Source organism: Exophiala aquamarina (assembly GCF_000709125.1).
Source record: "Exophiala aquamarina CBS 119918 chromosome Unknown aczIA-supercont1.10, whole genome shotgun sequence".
NCBI lineage: Eukaryota > Fungi > Ascomycota > Eurotiomycetes > Chaetothyriales > Herpotrichiellaceae > Exophiala > Exophiala aquamarina.
This window is the reverse complement of record NW_013550578.1, coordinates 815,223-828,382: the sequence shown is the minus strand read 5'-3', so window position 1 is coordinate 828,382 and position 13,160 is coordinate 815,223. Positions and strand designations below refer to the sequence as shown.

Sequence of the window (13,160 nt, the reverse complement as noted above, 5' to 3'; positions counted from 1 at the left end):
GTCGGCAGTGATGTGCGCGATCCAGACAGCAGGGCGCCTTTCGGACTCCAAGTGGAAGAGAAGGCCTTTCAACTCTCTTCAGCCTCACCAGGCTCACCTAGGTCATCTGCTGGATCTTGCTTCTCTTGCGTCACAGAGTGGGGTGAGACAGCCGCAGAACCGACTCTTGGCGGCGGTGCAAGAGGAGTGCCCTTCCTTGATGGCACAAGATCTTGTTCGGCACTCTTCTTCGCGCCTTCAGCAAACATATCGTCAAAGCCGGCTAGCGCACCATGGTGTTTCGCTTTCCTTCCCCTTGGCGGGTTTGAAGAGATAGGTGGAGGTGCATTCGGATTCATCAATGGTGGAGGTGCGATGTTGGGGTTGATCATGGGTGGTGGTGTCAGGACAGGAGCAGGAGCCGGCTGAAAAGAATTTGCTGAGTAGTCAGGTTGCCCATTCCCCAGACTCTTCATATCTGCGTCAAACATATTCTCACCCGGAGCCTGGACCTCCTCCCCAAGACCAACAGGAAGTCGATGCAGAGCACCAAACCCGAGGACTGCGCCTAGTGCCCCTTCTCCGCCCCATCCTCTTGCAGGAACGAGTTCAACTTCTCTCACCACATCGAACTCCGAGTTGTAAACCCATAGTACCAAGCTTCGATTTAGATGGTCTTCCACCAATTCCCCTAAGGCTCCTTCTCCTTTTAGCGTTCCGCTTGGCGAGCCCAGAATGTAGTCGCTGTGTGGTAGAAGGCCGGCCTGGTGAGCAGGGGAGAGTGGGGAGGGAATGTTGAGCACATGCCAGATATTTTGGGTGGAGTTCAGTGGTGCGAGTTGGAGGCTCAAACCAAGGCTTTCCGAGGAACTTGGGACGCTGATAGTGAGCGAATGTGTTCTTTGGCCCTGCGAACTCGTGTCAGCTGTGTCCCTCCTTTAGCATTCCCTTTAGCCCCAACCTTCGCGCTCCATACGTCAAGAGAGCAGTGGCCGCCAGCGCAGTTTCGTATCTCGGTCGCGAATAGATTGGGATCCGGCGAGTCCTACAGAGTCAGTCAGTCTCTTCTGAGCGTGGATCACCGTGCCTTACAAGATAGTGTCCGTTGATACCAATAACAAAGTCAAACCATGGCTCTAGAGGTAGTTCTTTGTTTACATTCCGGAGCACTTGAAAGCCGTACGACGAATCCTGAGGCCCGGCATCAGTCTGACGGGGGACAGGCTCGGCGTCTAGCCTTGAGATGAATCGATTTAGCGCCCCAAACATCTTGCATCGCTGGAAAAAGACACCGGACTAATTGGAGTGGTCGTAGAGAGAGCATCTGGCGCGGGATGGGGTCCTTGGTGGAGTCCATGAAATCGAAGTCACATGTTCTTGGCGCTACATCTAACATCTAACATGACGCCGCTTTTGCGAGAGCGACCTGAGTCATTCGCTCACACCTCCCTCTTCTTCTCACATCCACCTCGCTCTCATTCGGCCTCCCATCACATTCGCTCTTTCTACGTTTTCAAGGTTCTTTTCTTATCGTTATCCGTTATCGTGATTCCGGGAGATACAAGACGCCTGGGGCTCAAAGGCAAAGAGTACATATATATAGGTCGCGCAGAGCAGCCCACATCTCAAGGATGATCCTCCGCCAGCGTGGCTTGTGAATTCCGACCACCTGCTCCAGCACTGCCATCGCCTTTGTGACCTTGCCATAATACACCAAGTTTCGGGCCTTCAGAGCGTCCACCTCCCCCTTTGCGCATGCGCGCCCGTCTTATCGCATCTGGATTTGCAATGTCAAAGGAGATTCTTTGAACGGCAATAACGAAGAAATTGGTCACAGAAGGGGCAAAGTCAAAGGTAGGAATATTTAGAAGCCAGATTGGATGGTTTTTGGTGCAGGAACTGACTTCCAACGAATGGGATGCCTTACACACAGGATGCAATATCAGTATCAATTTCAATTTCAATTTCGAGTCGAGACAACCTCGCAGCGATTTTACAGGATGAGAATACTCCTTCCAGGCTCCCAGGGATCTTGAAGTGTAGGAAATGTTTTTCTCTCCCCTAAATCAGGGATCCAGGGGAAGAGGCAATTCTGGAGTCGTCGATGACTTCTGTTAATGTCAACAATCGTAGTGCGTGCGGGCGATCAGCCGTCAGAGATCGTGGAACCTAACATACTCGCTTACCGCACCAGTAATTTGGGCACCATGGGGTCCTCTTCTCTCACCCAATTGGTCTGGCCTGGCATAAGTTATAACTGACACCTTCTCCAGACTTTTGTGCAGCTTGGGCCAAGTTGATGTCCCCAATCTTGTTCTGTTGCTGTTTCCATCATAGTCATCAAGCAGCCTTCAAGGCTATCAGTCCAGATCTGAAGTCACTGCCCTACCAGCATTCCTGCGCAGGCTTGGAAATCTTGTGCGCATATCTGTCGGGATCTCAAGGCGTGTGCCAGGTAAATTCAAGCTCCAGGATCGGCCAAGCTTCAGTCTACTCGGTAGACTGCTAGGTCGAACCATTGACGGAGAGTTCTGTATCCGGAGGGTAGTGTTGAAGTTCAGACCTGTCATGCCAATAATGAACCAGTGGGACCACAGACGTATTGGAAGGCTAAAATCTAAATCAAAGCATGGCAACCAGAACAGTGCAGGAACGAGCTGATACTTAGACAGTCGAATTATACAAGTGGCAGCAAACTCCTTCAACAGGAATGAATACAGCACAGCATTCAGTCTCTCCTTCAGCATTCAACTCTCCTTTGCCTTGAGAGTATTGATCAATACTGCCTCCGGCCCGATCCCCGCCAGGTCGTACGTGACTTTCATCTCAGGTCTTAACGTCATCAGTGTGCAGGGCAAGATTAGCGGGTCGAGCATCATCGTCACGATCCCATCGATCGCCATAGGCCAGACGTATGCGCTGATCACCAACGCCGATAAGGAGACGAGCTTGGACGATAAGTCAGCCTTGTTCGGACTGGCTATTGTCGAGCGTAGTTTAATTCCTCATATCTCTCTTAGGTTTCTCCACCAAGTAGTCTTTGATGGACAAGTCGCTAACATTTACTTTCAACTACCTAGTTGCCTCCGCCCCTCCAGCTGTCTAGGCTCGGGGTTCTGACAGTGGTGAATAAGAAATATTGATATGGTATAGGCTTGCGGATTCACCATTGATAGCCTGGCGATACTGTGTCTACCGGATTTGTTTGGGGTATGCGTGTTTTCTATTTCATGATATTCCTTCTCACTACTGTTTCGGTTCTGGAAGCATGGGCTTCAGTGTTACACATATTTTATTACTGTGGGAGTATTAGCTATCGGCTGATACAATGTTGGTCTTTGAGAAGAGGGCGCCAATGCTTATTGTGTCGGAATCGCAGTGTCTCTTACGCGGAGCCAATGTGCGTTGTAGAGCAATAAGCAACCTGTTCTAAAAAGCAGCAAGTTCTTGGTGACTCGCTCGTCGGCTTTCCGCAGCTCTTCCTGGGCGGCATCATAATTGTGGTCAATCGCCGCCTATGTATTGATGAGAAACACCTCTGCCTCTCAATGAGCCTCAATACTAAATACCAACAACCGTGCTGGGCCCAGCCACTTCTATAAAAGCAATATTCCAAAAGTCTAGTAAGGACACCGAAACAAGGCCAAACTGTTCTCGACGATCAGGAGCGTATCTTTTCCAATCTAAAAGCTTAATGTGCCACGACAAGACGGACAATTTTCGGCCAATTTGGATATCCTTGACTCATGGCACCGACTGTTGCACACTCCTACGGTCTTGACCTCGTTCTGGCTTTGACGTTCTGTATGGGTGACCTCCCCTTAGTCTTCTCAATATCGACAACCTCATCGACCGAGGTATCCGCCTTAAGAGATTGCTCAAGTCGCAGATTGTCAGTACAAACATGTTTTCTGAACTGGCGACCAGGGAGGCGAGCCTGGAACGTTTCCTCGGGTTCCAGGTAGGTCCTTCCTTTCATCTCTGGGAAACAAAGTTAGAGATATATGCACACAGGCACAGAAAGATCGAAGAAAACGAAAGTGATCCTGCCGCCTAAATTAGCGTTGCCAGGGTTAAACAGATATGGCACCACTTGGAGAACGGCAGTAGAGACGACAATTGCACTCATGAAGCTGATCGAGTAGGGCTTTTGGCGAAGGCGAGAAGAAGGTATTTCGTCACCAACTGAATGTGCCGCAGGCCCTTAGCTTGCTTGATACTTCGGACAAGGTTAACGGTCAGCTTGGGCATGGGCACAAACTATATTGGAATCGACTGACCAAAAAACCCCACAGAGTCATAAGAGCGACAGTTACTTTGGTCGCAAAGTCGTTTTTGACGGTACTTATACCACCAGCGACAAGAAGCGTTGCGCACATCACACTCGTTCCATAGACGACGAGGAGTCTTCGTCCAAAGCGAACAATCAGAGGCCATGAGCAGAGATTTTTCCAAACAGCTGGATTGAACAAGCGGCTTGAGCAATACCAATTGGATTATTAACACCAGCAAGGGTGAAATAGTGCCTGTTCTTTGTCAAACAGTAAGGCTGGTGGAATGAGTTGACTGAAGATAGGAATGCGCCAGGCACAGTCGTCGGAACGAGCCTCCATACACCGCGAGTGCGCAGCTCCGTTGGCCAATGACGATCATGGTATTCTAGATAACAGCGAGTATAGTCCATAAGTTGTATCTTCCCTACGTAAATAAACATACCACTAGAGAAGATAGGGTTCCTCGAAACTAGGGGGCGCAATTGCTGTAACAAACACAGGTCCAAGGGAGTGACCAAGGCTGAATCCGAAGGTGCCAACGAGCTTACCAGCAAACAGCATCTGAATACTGGTGCAGAACCCCTTGTACGAGGATCCCAGCCACGCAAATTCGACATGCGAGGAGAACAACCTTCTTGCGACCGAGCCAATCCGACAGGATGCCAGTGCCAAATGCAGAGGCGAAGAGTCTAACACTGGAAGCAGCATTGAACACCTGCTGATCGTGAGCGCTAATATCAAGAACTCTGGATGATGTCTCTCGTCCAAATTTATACAACAAGATTAGAACCGCCAGTAGGTTTCCCACCATCGAGATCTCGTAGCCCATATTGATAGGTAGGACATAGATAAGCAAGCCTGAGTCAGCTTAGATCAAAGAATCATTGCAGCACATCGCTCTAGACTTACACCATGAAAGGACATGCCGAGTCTTCCACATGTCCGACCAGGCCGATAACTTTGGGAGCTCGCTGACCATGTTTGCGAGGAAAATGCCGAAGCTAGTTTTAGAGATTGGATCGAGGTAGGGGAAACCCGACCCTTCGAGGAAGGTTTATACTTGGCGATAGCTATGGGCCATATTTAATTGAATAGGGGGACTCGCAGGCATATTTTGGAAGACCGATTAGAAATATCAATTCCCTGGACCCATGCGGGATGCTTCGATTACACAGAGTAGTCCCTCACCGCGGACTCGTATCGAGGAAACAGATGTCGATCAGAACTCGATTGAGCGCCATCAGCTGCTCTCTATATAGTATCTCCAAATTCTAACGCAACAGATTCTCTCTGAAGATGCTAGCGTTGGAGCGAGACGCTACCACATTACAAAGGCCAGAAACCTGGGATCGCTAGGTACTCTCATCGTATGGCCGTATACTCCTATCATATTCTCTCCCTTAATAGTGGTCCGCGGTTCTCAATCCCAGCGCATGAGTGAGTGTCTCTGTTGCCTTATGTCCCTGGCCCTTCAAACTCAAGTCGGTCGTTTGAACTACGACACGTTTGTACGTAGTCAGTTGTGGAGTTCCATTGTCCTTGACATCAAGAATGAAATGCAGCATCTGCCCCTTCCGCATCGCTTTGTCGGTAAGCATGTCGACGGCACATTTTGTGCACGTGGATGTTGGGCCGTGACCTTTCTCCCTGGATTCTCAAGATCCGCATTCTCGAAGGAAATAGGCTGCTTCTACATTGCTGCTGCCATCTGACCAGATGTTGAGGGGATATCTCTGTTCTGGAACCAGCGGAAGCCCAATTCATCTCCGTTGGAGTCATAACTTTGTGAGGCATCGAGCATCAGATCCGTCCCTGCTTCAGCTTCCAGCACCAGTGGCTCAGGCTCCGGCGAAGAACCATTACGATGGCGATGGGTGCATGATTGGCTTGCGAAGCATCATTAGTCAATTTCCATTGCACTCTTGCGGCAAAGGAGTCTTGGTACTCATTACGCCAGCGCTAGATAGTTCCTTTGTTTGTGGTGAATGTTTTGCCGTTGAGACCAACCACTTTATCACAAGCATCGCTCAAATGCCGGCTCGCACCCCCTAGATCGACAGCCCTGTATCGACCTCCCCAGCCTCCCCATTCTGGATATTCAGGTGAGCCAAGCCCATGCTGAATTAAATATAGGAAAGTCGGCGTATCGCACTCCATAATGTACATAAAATCCGGATAGACTCGTCCTAGTGGGCTAATTTGAATGTGTTGCATTAGCCACCCTTTAGAAAATTTCGTGAAGTCAGACCCTCCTTCATCAACCTTCGCGACCTCGTCTCCTGAAATCCCGATCCATGTCGACATACTATACTGGTTCCAGCCATGCACGGAACAGATGTAGAAGAAATCGGGAAACGTTAATCTGATCCATAAGCTGGTATCATCCTGATCCGAGGTGGTGTATACTCTGAGTTTAGAACGGAACGCCTTCCCTTCCACCTGAGATCGCATTTGCTGAGTATGTTGAAGCGCTTATGCAAGAACGTTTATCCCAACCCAACATAAGACCCATAAGGGTTCCAGGGATTGGTCGACCTGTTCGATCAAAAGGGCAGCACCGCTACTGAGAGGCACCCCGGGCTCCAAAGCAGCTTTGCCATACAAGGTTGGACCCGTCTTAATGAGCTTTAAAAAATAGTCTGCTCCGGTATACTGATTTCCAGGATGTACATGGCCGTACAGATTGTCGACAACCTCGCCGTAAGCTCTGACAATCGTCTCCACGTCTTCGGGATGCACCGCCTTTATCATCCATGTGAATGTGCACGCCATCTAGCTGCGTGTGTCAAACTCGTTGGAGAACAACATGTATCGACAGAGTGATTCAGCATCATCAGGTTCGTTTGAGATATCAGAAATAACGAAGACTCAAGGCCTTTCTGGACAACAACGTAACCTAGCCCTGCTAGCCATATTATTGGATTGCAACCGGAATAATCTGCTACGGCAAGCCAATGAGCTTTACTCCCAAGACTTCAAGCCATGCAAGAAAAAATCACTGTTCTCGTAAAAGGGATCAGTCCAATTAATGCGGTCAAATTTGCAAGTATTGGCCCAACCATTGAACGCTCGAGGAGCCTTGGGAAAGAGGGGGCTGTGGCTTCCGGAAACCTATAGAGACTCGCTGATTCGAGACAATTGCCTTGGCTTGCTTGAAGGGTCAATGGTGTTGTAAAAAAAAAAGCGTTAGAGCCGCTCTCGATCACCAACCCCTGGGTCACCAACCCCTGGGTCACCAACCCCTGGGTCACCAACCCCTGGGTCACCAACCTGTGAGCCATCAGCTACAAGATTCGGCGAGTAGACCGGCCAGCTCTCCTCAGATGAAATGTGTGCTTGGTATGCGGTACTTTCTACCGCAAGACTCGAGTCGAGGACATGAGTTCTGACAGCGTGAGGAGGTCGAAGATGGCAGAAGCCCATCTTGCATTCCATACTAGTAGCGAGTTTGGCGGTCAGGAACAACTGGAACAGGCTCCTCGGCACGCCGCCGCCGCGTAAAGCCTAAAAGGACAATCCCTACCATGCCCGTAACTGGGCCTGTAGCGCCTTGCTTATTGGTGCAGACCTGTAACTTGTAAGTGGTGTGACGGGTCTCTCCGGCGCCAACCTCGTCCCCCGCGTTATCAACCCCTCATGATCTTGGCGGTGTAGCAGACCGCCTCAAGGATTCCCCTTCCTAAACTCTCCACTCTCCATGACACAAAGGGTTGTGAAAAACTGAATATGTCAGATACACCAGGATCCACATCCCTGGGACCGGCGCCCCAAGGTTCATCACCAGCGCAAGCTCCTTCGCCGATCGCCCAGGGACAATTGGTCGCAGATGACGATGATGCTGTTAGGTGGCCCCATGAATTCCAGCACTAGGAAGCTCAGGCGTAATCCTAATAATTAAATGGCGTGCAGATTCACGATGAGGCAGATTCTGCTTTAGGCGATAACGCTTCCACTTACAGTGCCTCGCTTGCGTCATCCGTTCTGAACTACCGATACGAAGATGGGAGACGGTAGAGTAGAACCTGGTAAGAAAGTTATGATTGTATGATATTCTAACAACTAGGAGGTATCACGGCTACCATGATGGCTCATACATGGTGCCAAACGACGAAGTCGAGCAAGAGAGACTGGATCTCATGCATCACATCTTCCGAATGATGATCAATGGAGCACTGTTCCTTGCGCCAATATCTAAAAACGTGCACCGGATTCTTGACATCGGTACAGGTACCGGACTCTGTAAGTATCAATTTCTTCGAGCTCGGGAGGGGGAATGAGAAGTTACCTCAATTATGTTCTGAATCTCTAAATTTGGAGAGAGCATATCCAACGCTTCACTGTAACTCTTACCCAATAGGATGATGAACAATTCTCACCAAGGATTTCTACATGCTTAAGGGGCCATTCAAATGGCAGACGACTTCCCTTCTGCTATAGTTATCGGAACAGACCTCAGCCCGATCCAGCCGTCGTGGGTACCACCAAACTGTAAATTCTACGTGGACGACGCAGAGGGGACATGGGATTTTGAACATAAGTTTGACTATATCCACGGTCGAGCGTTGTGTGGTGGCATCGCCGACTGGCCGAAGTTTTACAGGGAGGCGTTGCAGAATTTGGAGCCTGGAGGCTGGTTAGAGATGCAGGAGCATGAATCTTGGGTCAAATCCGACGATGGGACTGTGAAGGACGCAGTCTGGACCAACGAATGGAACGAACAACTAGATCGTGCGAGTTTGGCTTTTGGTAAGAGATGGAACGTCGCGGAGCAGCATGTCGGTTGGATCCGAGATGCAGGGTTTGAAGATGTTCAGGAAGTCATCCATAAGGTTCGTCTTCACAAATGAACCAGGCCGAGGCAGTTCAGATCCATTGCCCAGCTATCAGCCGGTTATCATACTAATGGCTTGATACATACAGGTGCCAATAGGGCCTTGGGCCAAGAATCCAAAGCTCAAAGAGATGGGAAGATACCAGCTGCGCAATATGACTGAGGCTGTGAATTCCTTCACACCAGCAACCTTTGCTCGGATGCTGGGTCAATCGCCGGAGCAAATACAGGTCCTCATGGAAGGAGTCAAAAGGGAGTTCGCGAATTACAGAAAATTGCATTTATATGTGGCCTACCATTTTATCTGGGCGAGAAAGCCGAACACTATCACCTCTTAGTGTATTGAGCAGTTGTATAAGGTGTTGTTGTGGTAGCATGTGAACATTTTGACTTCCAAGGCTGGTTTTGCTGGAGGACCTGGCGTGGGGGCTGAACACGAGAGAAAACAGGCTGATTAAGGTCGCGATCAAACATTTTATTCCTAGATCAAAGTAAAGCATGATGGAATTATTGACACCCGCTAACACTCCATAAGTTTCATCAACGCTCGCATCGACTGTGAGGGGAGGCGGCACATGTTCTCTGCCCATTCATTATGGCATATTGCAATTTGTGTTGACGGTAGAGGTGCAGAACCATTCAAGATTCAGGATTCAAGAGTAGGGCCAAGCGGTGAGGCTACGGTGTTTTCGTCTACCTTTCCACCGATTTCACTTTGACACGGATGCCTTGCGAATCCAGTTTCACTGTCGGTGCAAAATAGTCATGTGCAAGGACGGTATCAGAAATATCGGTCTCGTACAATTCGAAAGAAAACCGCCTGAAAATAGTAGCAAGGCCCATGTACAATTCTGCTTGAGCAAGACTGTGACTTTATGAGCGGCTGTTACACGAGGTCGTCGAGGACACAAAAATACGTACTTTAACCCAATGCATTGCCTCGCGCCCTTGCCGAACCCAACAAAGTATCGCTCCAAGGGCTGGCCATCCTTTGTGGTAGGATTGTTCAGCCATCTTTCCGGTATGAACTCGTGAGATTGAGGAAACACTTGCTCATCGTGATTCATATCAACAATTGTCAATGAAACAGGAGTGCCTGCGGGAATTAACCAGCCTTTATACTTCAAGTCATGTCGAGCCGTGCGTGGCAACCGTGATGAAATGCCGTAGGCAAGTCGAATCCCTTCTTTAATACACCCTGTCAAATAAGGGAGGTGCTCAAGATTTTGCCAGTCGAGCATGCTCAACGGGTCTGGAATGGCTTCTACCAGCTCCGCTCGTAGCTTTCTGAAGATTTCGGGCTTATTAGTGATGTGGAAACTGGCTATCGCAGCTGCCCAAGAGCTAGTCAGAATAGCTGCTGAGACAATTACTTGAGCTTCCTGCACCATGCGCTTTACGGATTTCTCCTCTTCTGTGAGATCGCTATGCAATAGCTCGTGGAATAATGTTGGGTGATCGATGGTCTTGTATGATTCATCATAATTGTCTTTTAACGCCGTGATTGTACGTTCAAAATCCTAGTCGATGAGTAAGGGCTTGCGTTCAACAATCACCACTCGTGACTTACGTGTTGTACTTGGATATGCATATACATGGTAGGCTCAAGGCGAATCACTAGCCATTCTGGTAAGCTATTCATAATCGGCCATAACCACGGAAATTGCATCAGTACGGTGGAAGATTGGCAGACTGCATGCATCGGTTCATGAAAAGTCTCCTTGAAGTCAGGGGACTCAAGGTGATCATAGGATTTTGCGAAGCAGAATTCTGTAATAATGTCTCCGGCATACGCTGTCCATGCCCGGTGAAGCGGGAGAACGCTACCAGTCTTAGCGTAGCCTTCGATTTTGGCGCACAATTTCTTTAATTTCGCCTTGACCACGGGCTGGAAGTCTGTGATCTTCCGCTTGGAGAAGTAAGGCGACACGGCGCTGCGGAGACGACGATGGTCTTCATGCAATGTCGCATTGAAGAAGGTGTCGTCACTGCCGAACCTCGCCGCGAACGGCGGGTACTTATCCAGCTTTCCGGATTTCACATAGAGTTCCTCGTAGTAGTCGGAATCCTGAATGTGCAATTCATTTGGCGTTACGCGGACAATAGGTCCTATATTCAGTCATCTTGCCGGTCAACGCATCCTGAGTCCTCATCCTGTGGCACAACTCACCGTACTTCTTATGGAGGTCTTGAATGTGAAAGGTCATTTGACCCTTCTGGATCAATTCGTAGTAAAACTCGTACCATCTCGTCAAACCAGCAAGTTTGGGACCCGGGAAGTGGGCTATTGGATGAAAGAAGAGACGATAGGTCGCAATAGCGAGGCAATAGGCTACGGCCGCCGTCACGGCAACTAGAAGCACCGCGATTGAAAGGCCGGCAGACAACGCCGATCGAAGGGCATCCATCTTATATCAAGCCTCGTGTGATCGTCAAGATTGAATTGGGACGGCCCCAAGAATAAATGGATCGTGGCCTCGGAACGTTGCGGTGGGAGATGGCATGGTGCGAAGGAAAGGAATGGCCCTCGGGTCTTCCCACTTGCTCCCACTTATCTAGACTTGGCAACCTGAACTCGGCGGGGTAGCAGATAAGCTAGATTTATACCTATCTGCCGACTAACTCCCTCGTACCGAAATCGAGTAGATCCATGGATCCCGTTGCTCTCTCATGCCAGTACTCCGTACATCGTGGGGAAAGACCTTTGGAGAGTCTTTTCTGAGTAGCGGCGCACTCACCGCTACGCTGAGCCTCTCGACGACAGCGCTAACAAAAGCATTCTCAATATCGAGGGACCCCATAACCCGCGTCGTCACTCACCGGGACTGGAAACGTCAAGGCAGACACTCTCAAGGTTAGTTATTGTCGTCGACTGCAGGAGCGGTGTGAAATTTCAGAGAGCGTCGGTACGACCCACGCTGCGGCCCCTTGTTCCTGTGGCCCAGCCTGCTCTGCTGCCTGAGAATTTCGATCCTTGCATCTTCTCCTTGGCCAATTGCCCACGAAGACAGATCCGTACTAGTTCCAAATAGCCCTTCAGTTGAATGGGGCGGTTCGTGGTTCTAAATCCACGTTTTCACCTCGCAAGGATGAGGATTCCTTCCAACTTAATAAGTCTATCACTTGTAGGACATATTAATGTTCGAGTGGTTGCTTGTATCAGATCAACGAACTCATCAATCCGATCCCAATGGTCGCTTCGGCCAGAGTCAGCAAATTGCCAAATTCCTTCAGGCAGGCTGTACGAGTAGCAAGCTACCGTTGCTGTGCATGATCTCGCCCATTGTCTGAGGGCGCTTCAGAAATGACAGACCATATATAGATCATTGGGACATTGGGTGCGCTTACCAACATCATCGATGTCGCCAACAAGTCCATAAGTGCTATTTGCGATCTCCGAAATCAATGGAAAGAGGCAGATCTTACCTTTCTCAGCCCTACCGTCCAGCTTACGGCTCTCTAGGAAGCCTTTAAGGAAAATCAGGGAGTAGGTAGATGAAGGTATTAGTGATCTGCACCACCAGCTGGTCATGGATCTGGATGTTTCGTTGCGTTCTTGCTCGATTTGCCAGGCAAAATTGAAATTCTTGTCTCAGAGCTGCAAATAGCAGACGGAACACCGGACTTCGCAGACAGAATGAGCGTACACCTCTTCGATATTACCGGGCAGTGTGAAAGTCGGGAGTGGATTCACCGCTTTGGAAAAGTCGAACTCGTTGTCTTGGTCGTTAACTTAACCTGTTACGACCAAGTTTGCCTCGAAGAATGGCCACCGCAGAACAACATGATAAAGACTTTGGCCCTTTTCGACTCTATATTCAACACTGACTCGCACGGATTTCCTGGAATCACACTGCTCCTAAACAACATCGCCCGTTTTGAGAGTAAATTAGCCAAAGTCTCCGCTCTCAAGCTGCTTTCCGGACTACATTAGTGGCAACGATATGAATAAGCCTACTGCTTACGTTCTAAGATGCTTCAAACAAGTGAATCGCACCGGACGCCATATGGAATCGTCGTTCACAGATACGACCGAGCAGGCTGGACATGAGCACAATGTTTCGGCGCCTCAGATC

The 13,160-nt window shown here is 49.4% G+C and overlaps 7 protein-coding genes across 7 annotated transcripts; 2 read left to right on the top strand and 5 right to left on the bottom strand.

Annotated features, from left to right (window-relative positions):
- Nucleotides 1-68: 68 nt before the first annotated feature.
- Nucleotides 69-1,248, bottom strand: A1O9_09586 (uncharacterized protein; the record flags this gene model as incomplete). Its single annotated transcript, XM_013401555.1, has 3 exons — nt 69-887; nt 941-1,024; nt 1,072-1,248. The coding sequence occupies 3 exons, from the start codon at nt 1,246-1,248 to the stop codon at nt 69-71; spliced, it is 1,080 nt and encodes a 359-aa protein (XP_013257009.1).
- A 2,578-nt stretch (nt 1,249-3,826) lies between these two features.
- Nucleotides 3,827-4,427, bottom strand: A1O9_09585 (uncharacterized protein). Its single transcript, XM_013401554.1, has 2 exons — nt 4,241-4,427; nt 3,827-4,182 (listed from the first exon to the last, which is right to left on the bottom strand). Exons 1-2 carry the CDS (start codon nt 4,356-4,358, stop codon nt 3,974-3,976), a joined length of 327 nt encoding a protein of 108 aa, XP_013257008.1. The 5' UTR covers nt 4,359-4,427; the 3' UTR covers nt 3,827-3,973.
- Nucleotides 4,428-4,697: 270 nt separating this feature from the next.
- On the bottom strand, nt 4,698-5,082 carry A1O9_09583 (uncharacterized protein; the record flags this gene model as incomplete). The annotated part of the gene is made up of 1 exon (XM_013401553.1): nt 4,698-5,082. One exon carries the CDS (start codon nt 5,080-5,082, stop codon nt 4,798-4,800), a length of 285 nt encoding a protein of 94 aa, XP_013257007.1. The 3' UTR covers nt 4,698-4,797.
- A 571-nt stretch (nt 5,083-5,653) lies between these two features.
- On the bottom strand, nt 5,654-5,851 carry A1O9_09582 (uncharacterized protein; the record flags this gene model as incomplete). The annotated part of the gene is made up of 1 exon (XM_013401552.1): nt 5,654-5,851. One exon carries the CDS (start codon nt 5,849-5,851, stop codon nt 5,654-5,656), a length of 198 nt encoding a protein of 65 aa, XP_013257006.1.
- Nucleotides 5,852-7,979: 2,128 nt separating this feature from the next.
- A1O9_09581 (uncharacterized protein) lies at nt 7,980-9,422 on the top strand (the record flags this gene model as incomplete). The annotated part of the gene is made up of 4 exons (XM_013401551.1): nt 7,980-8,098; nt 8,317-8,492; nt 8,652-9,082; nt 9,174-9,422. 4 exons carry the CDS (start codon nt 7,980-7,982, stop codon nt 9,420-9,422), a joined length of 975 nt encoding a protein of 324 aa, XP_013257005.1.
- A 355-nt stretch (nt 9,423-9,777) lies between these two features.
- On the bottom strand, nt 9,778-11,492 carry A1O9_09580 (uncharacterized protein; the record flags this gene model as incomplete). Its single annotated transcript, XM_013401550.1, has 4 exons — nt 9,778-9,949; nt 10,006-10,604; nt 10,655-11,193; nt 11,255-11,492. 4 exons carry the CDS (start codon nt 11,490-11,492, stop codon nt 9,778-9,780), a joined length of 1,548 nt encoding a protein of 515 aa, XP_013257004.1.
- A 1,226-nt stretch (nt 11,493-12,718) lies between these two features.
- Nucleotides 12,719-13,121, top strand: A1O9_09579 (uncharacterized protein). Its single transcript, XM_013401549.1, has one exon. The coding sequence runs from the start codon at nt 12,722-12,724 to the stop codon at nt 13,016-13,018; it is 297 nt and encodes a 98-aa protein (XP_013257003.1). The 5' UTR covers nt 12,719-12,721; the 3' UTR covers nt 13,019-13,121.
- Nucleotides 13,122-13,160: the final 39 nt, after the last annotated feature.

Bases quoted from the DNA above. Each gene is read 5' to 3' on its own strand.
- A1O9_09585 (XM_013401554.1), bottom strand. From the start codon at position 4,358: ATGTGCGCAACGCTTCTTGTCGCTGGTGGTATAAGTACCGTCAAAAAC. The intron at 4,183-4,240 runs GTTTGTGCCCAT...AAGCAAGCTAAG, and splicing joins GGTCAGTCGATTCCAATATA to GGCCTGCGGCACATTCAGTT.
- A1O9_09579 (XM_013401549.1), top strand. From the start codon at position 12,722: ATGAGCGTACACCTCTTCGATATTACCGGGCAGTGTGAAAGTCGGGAG.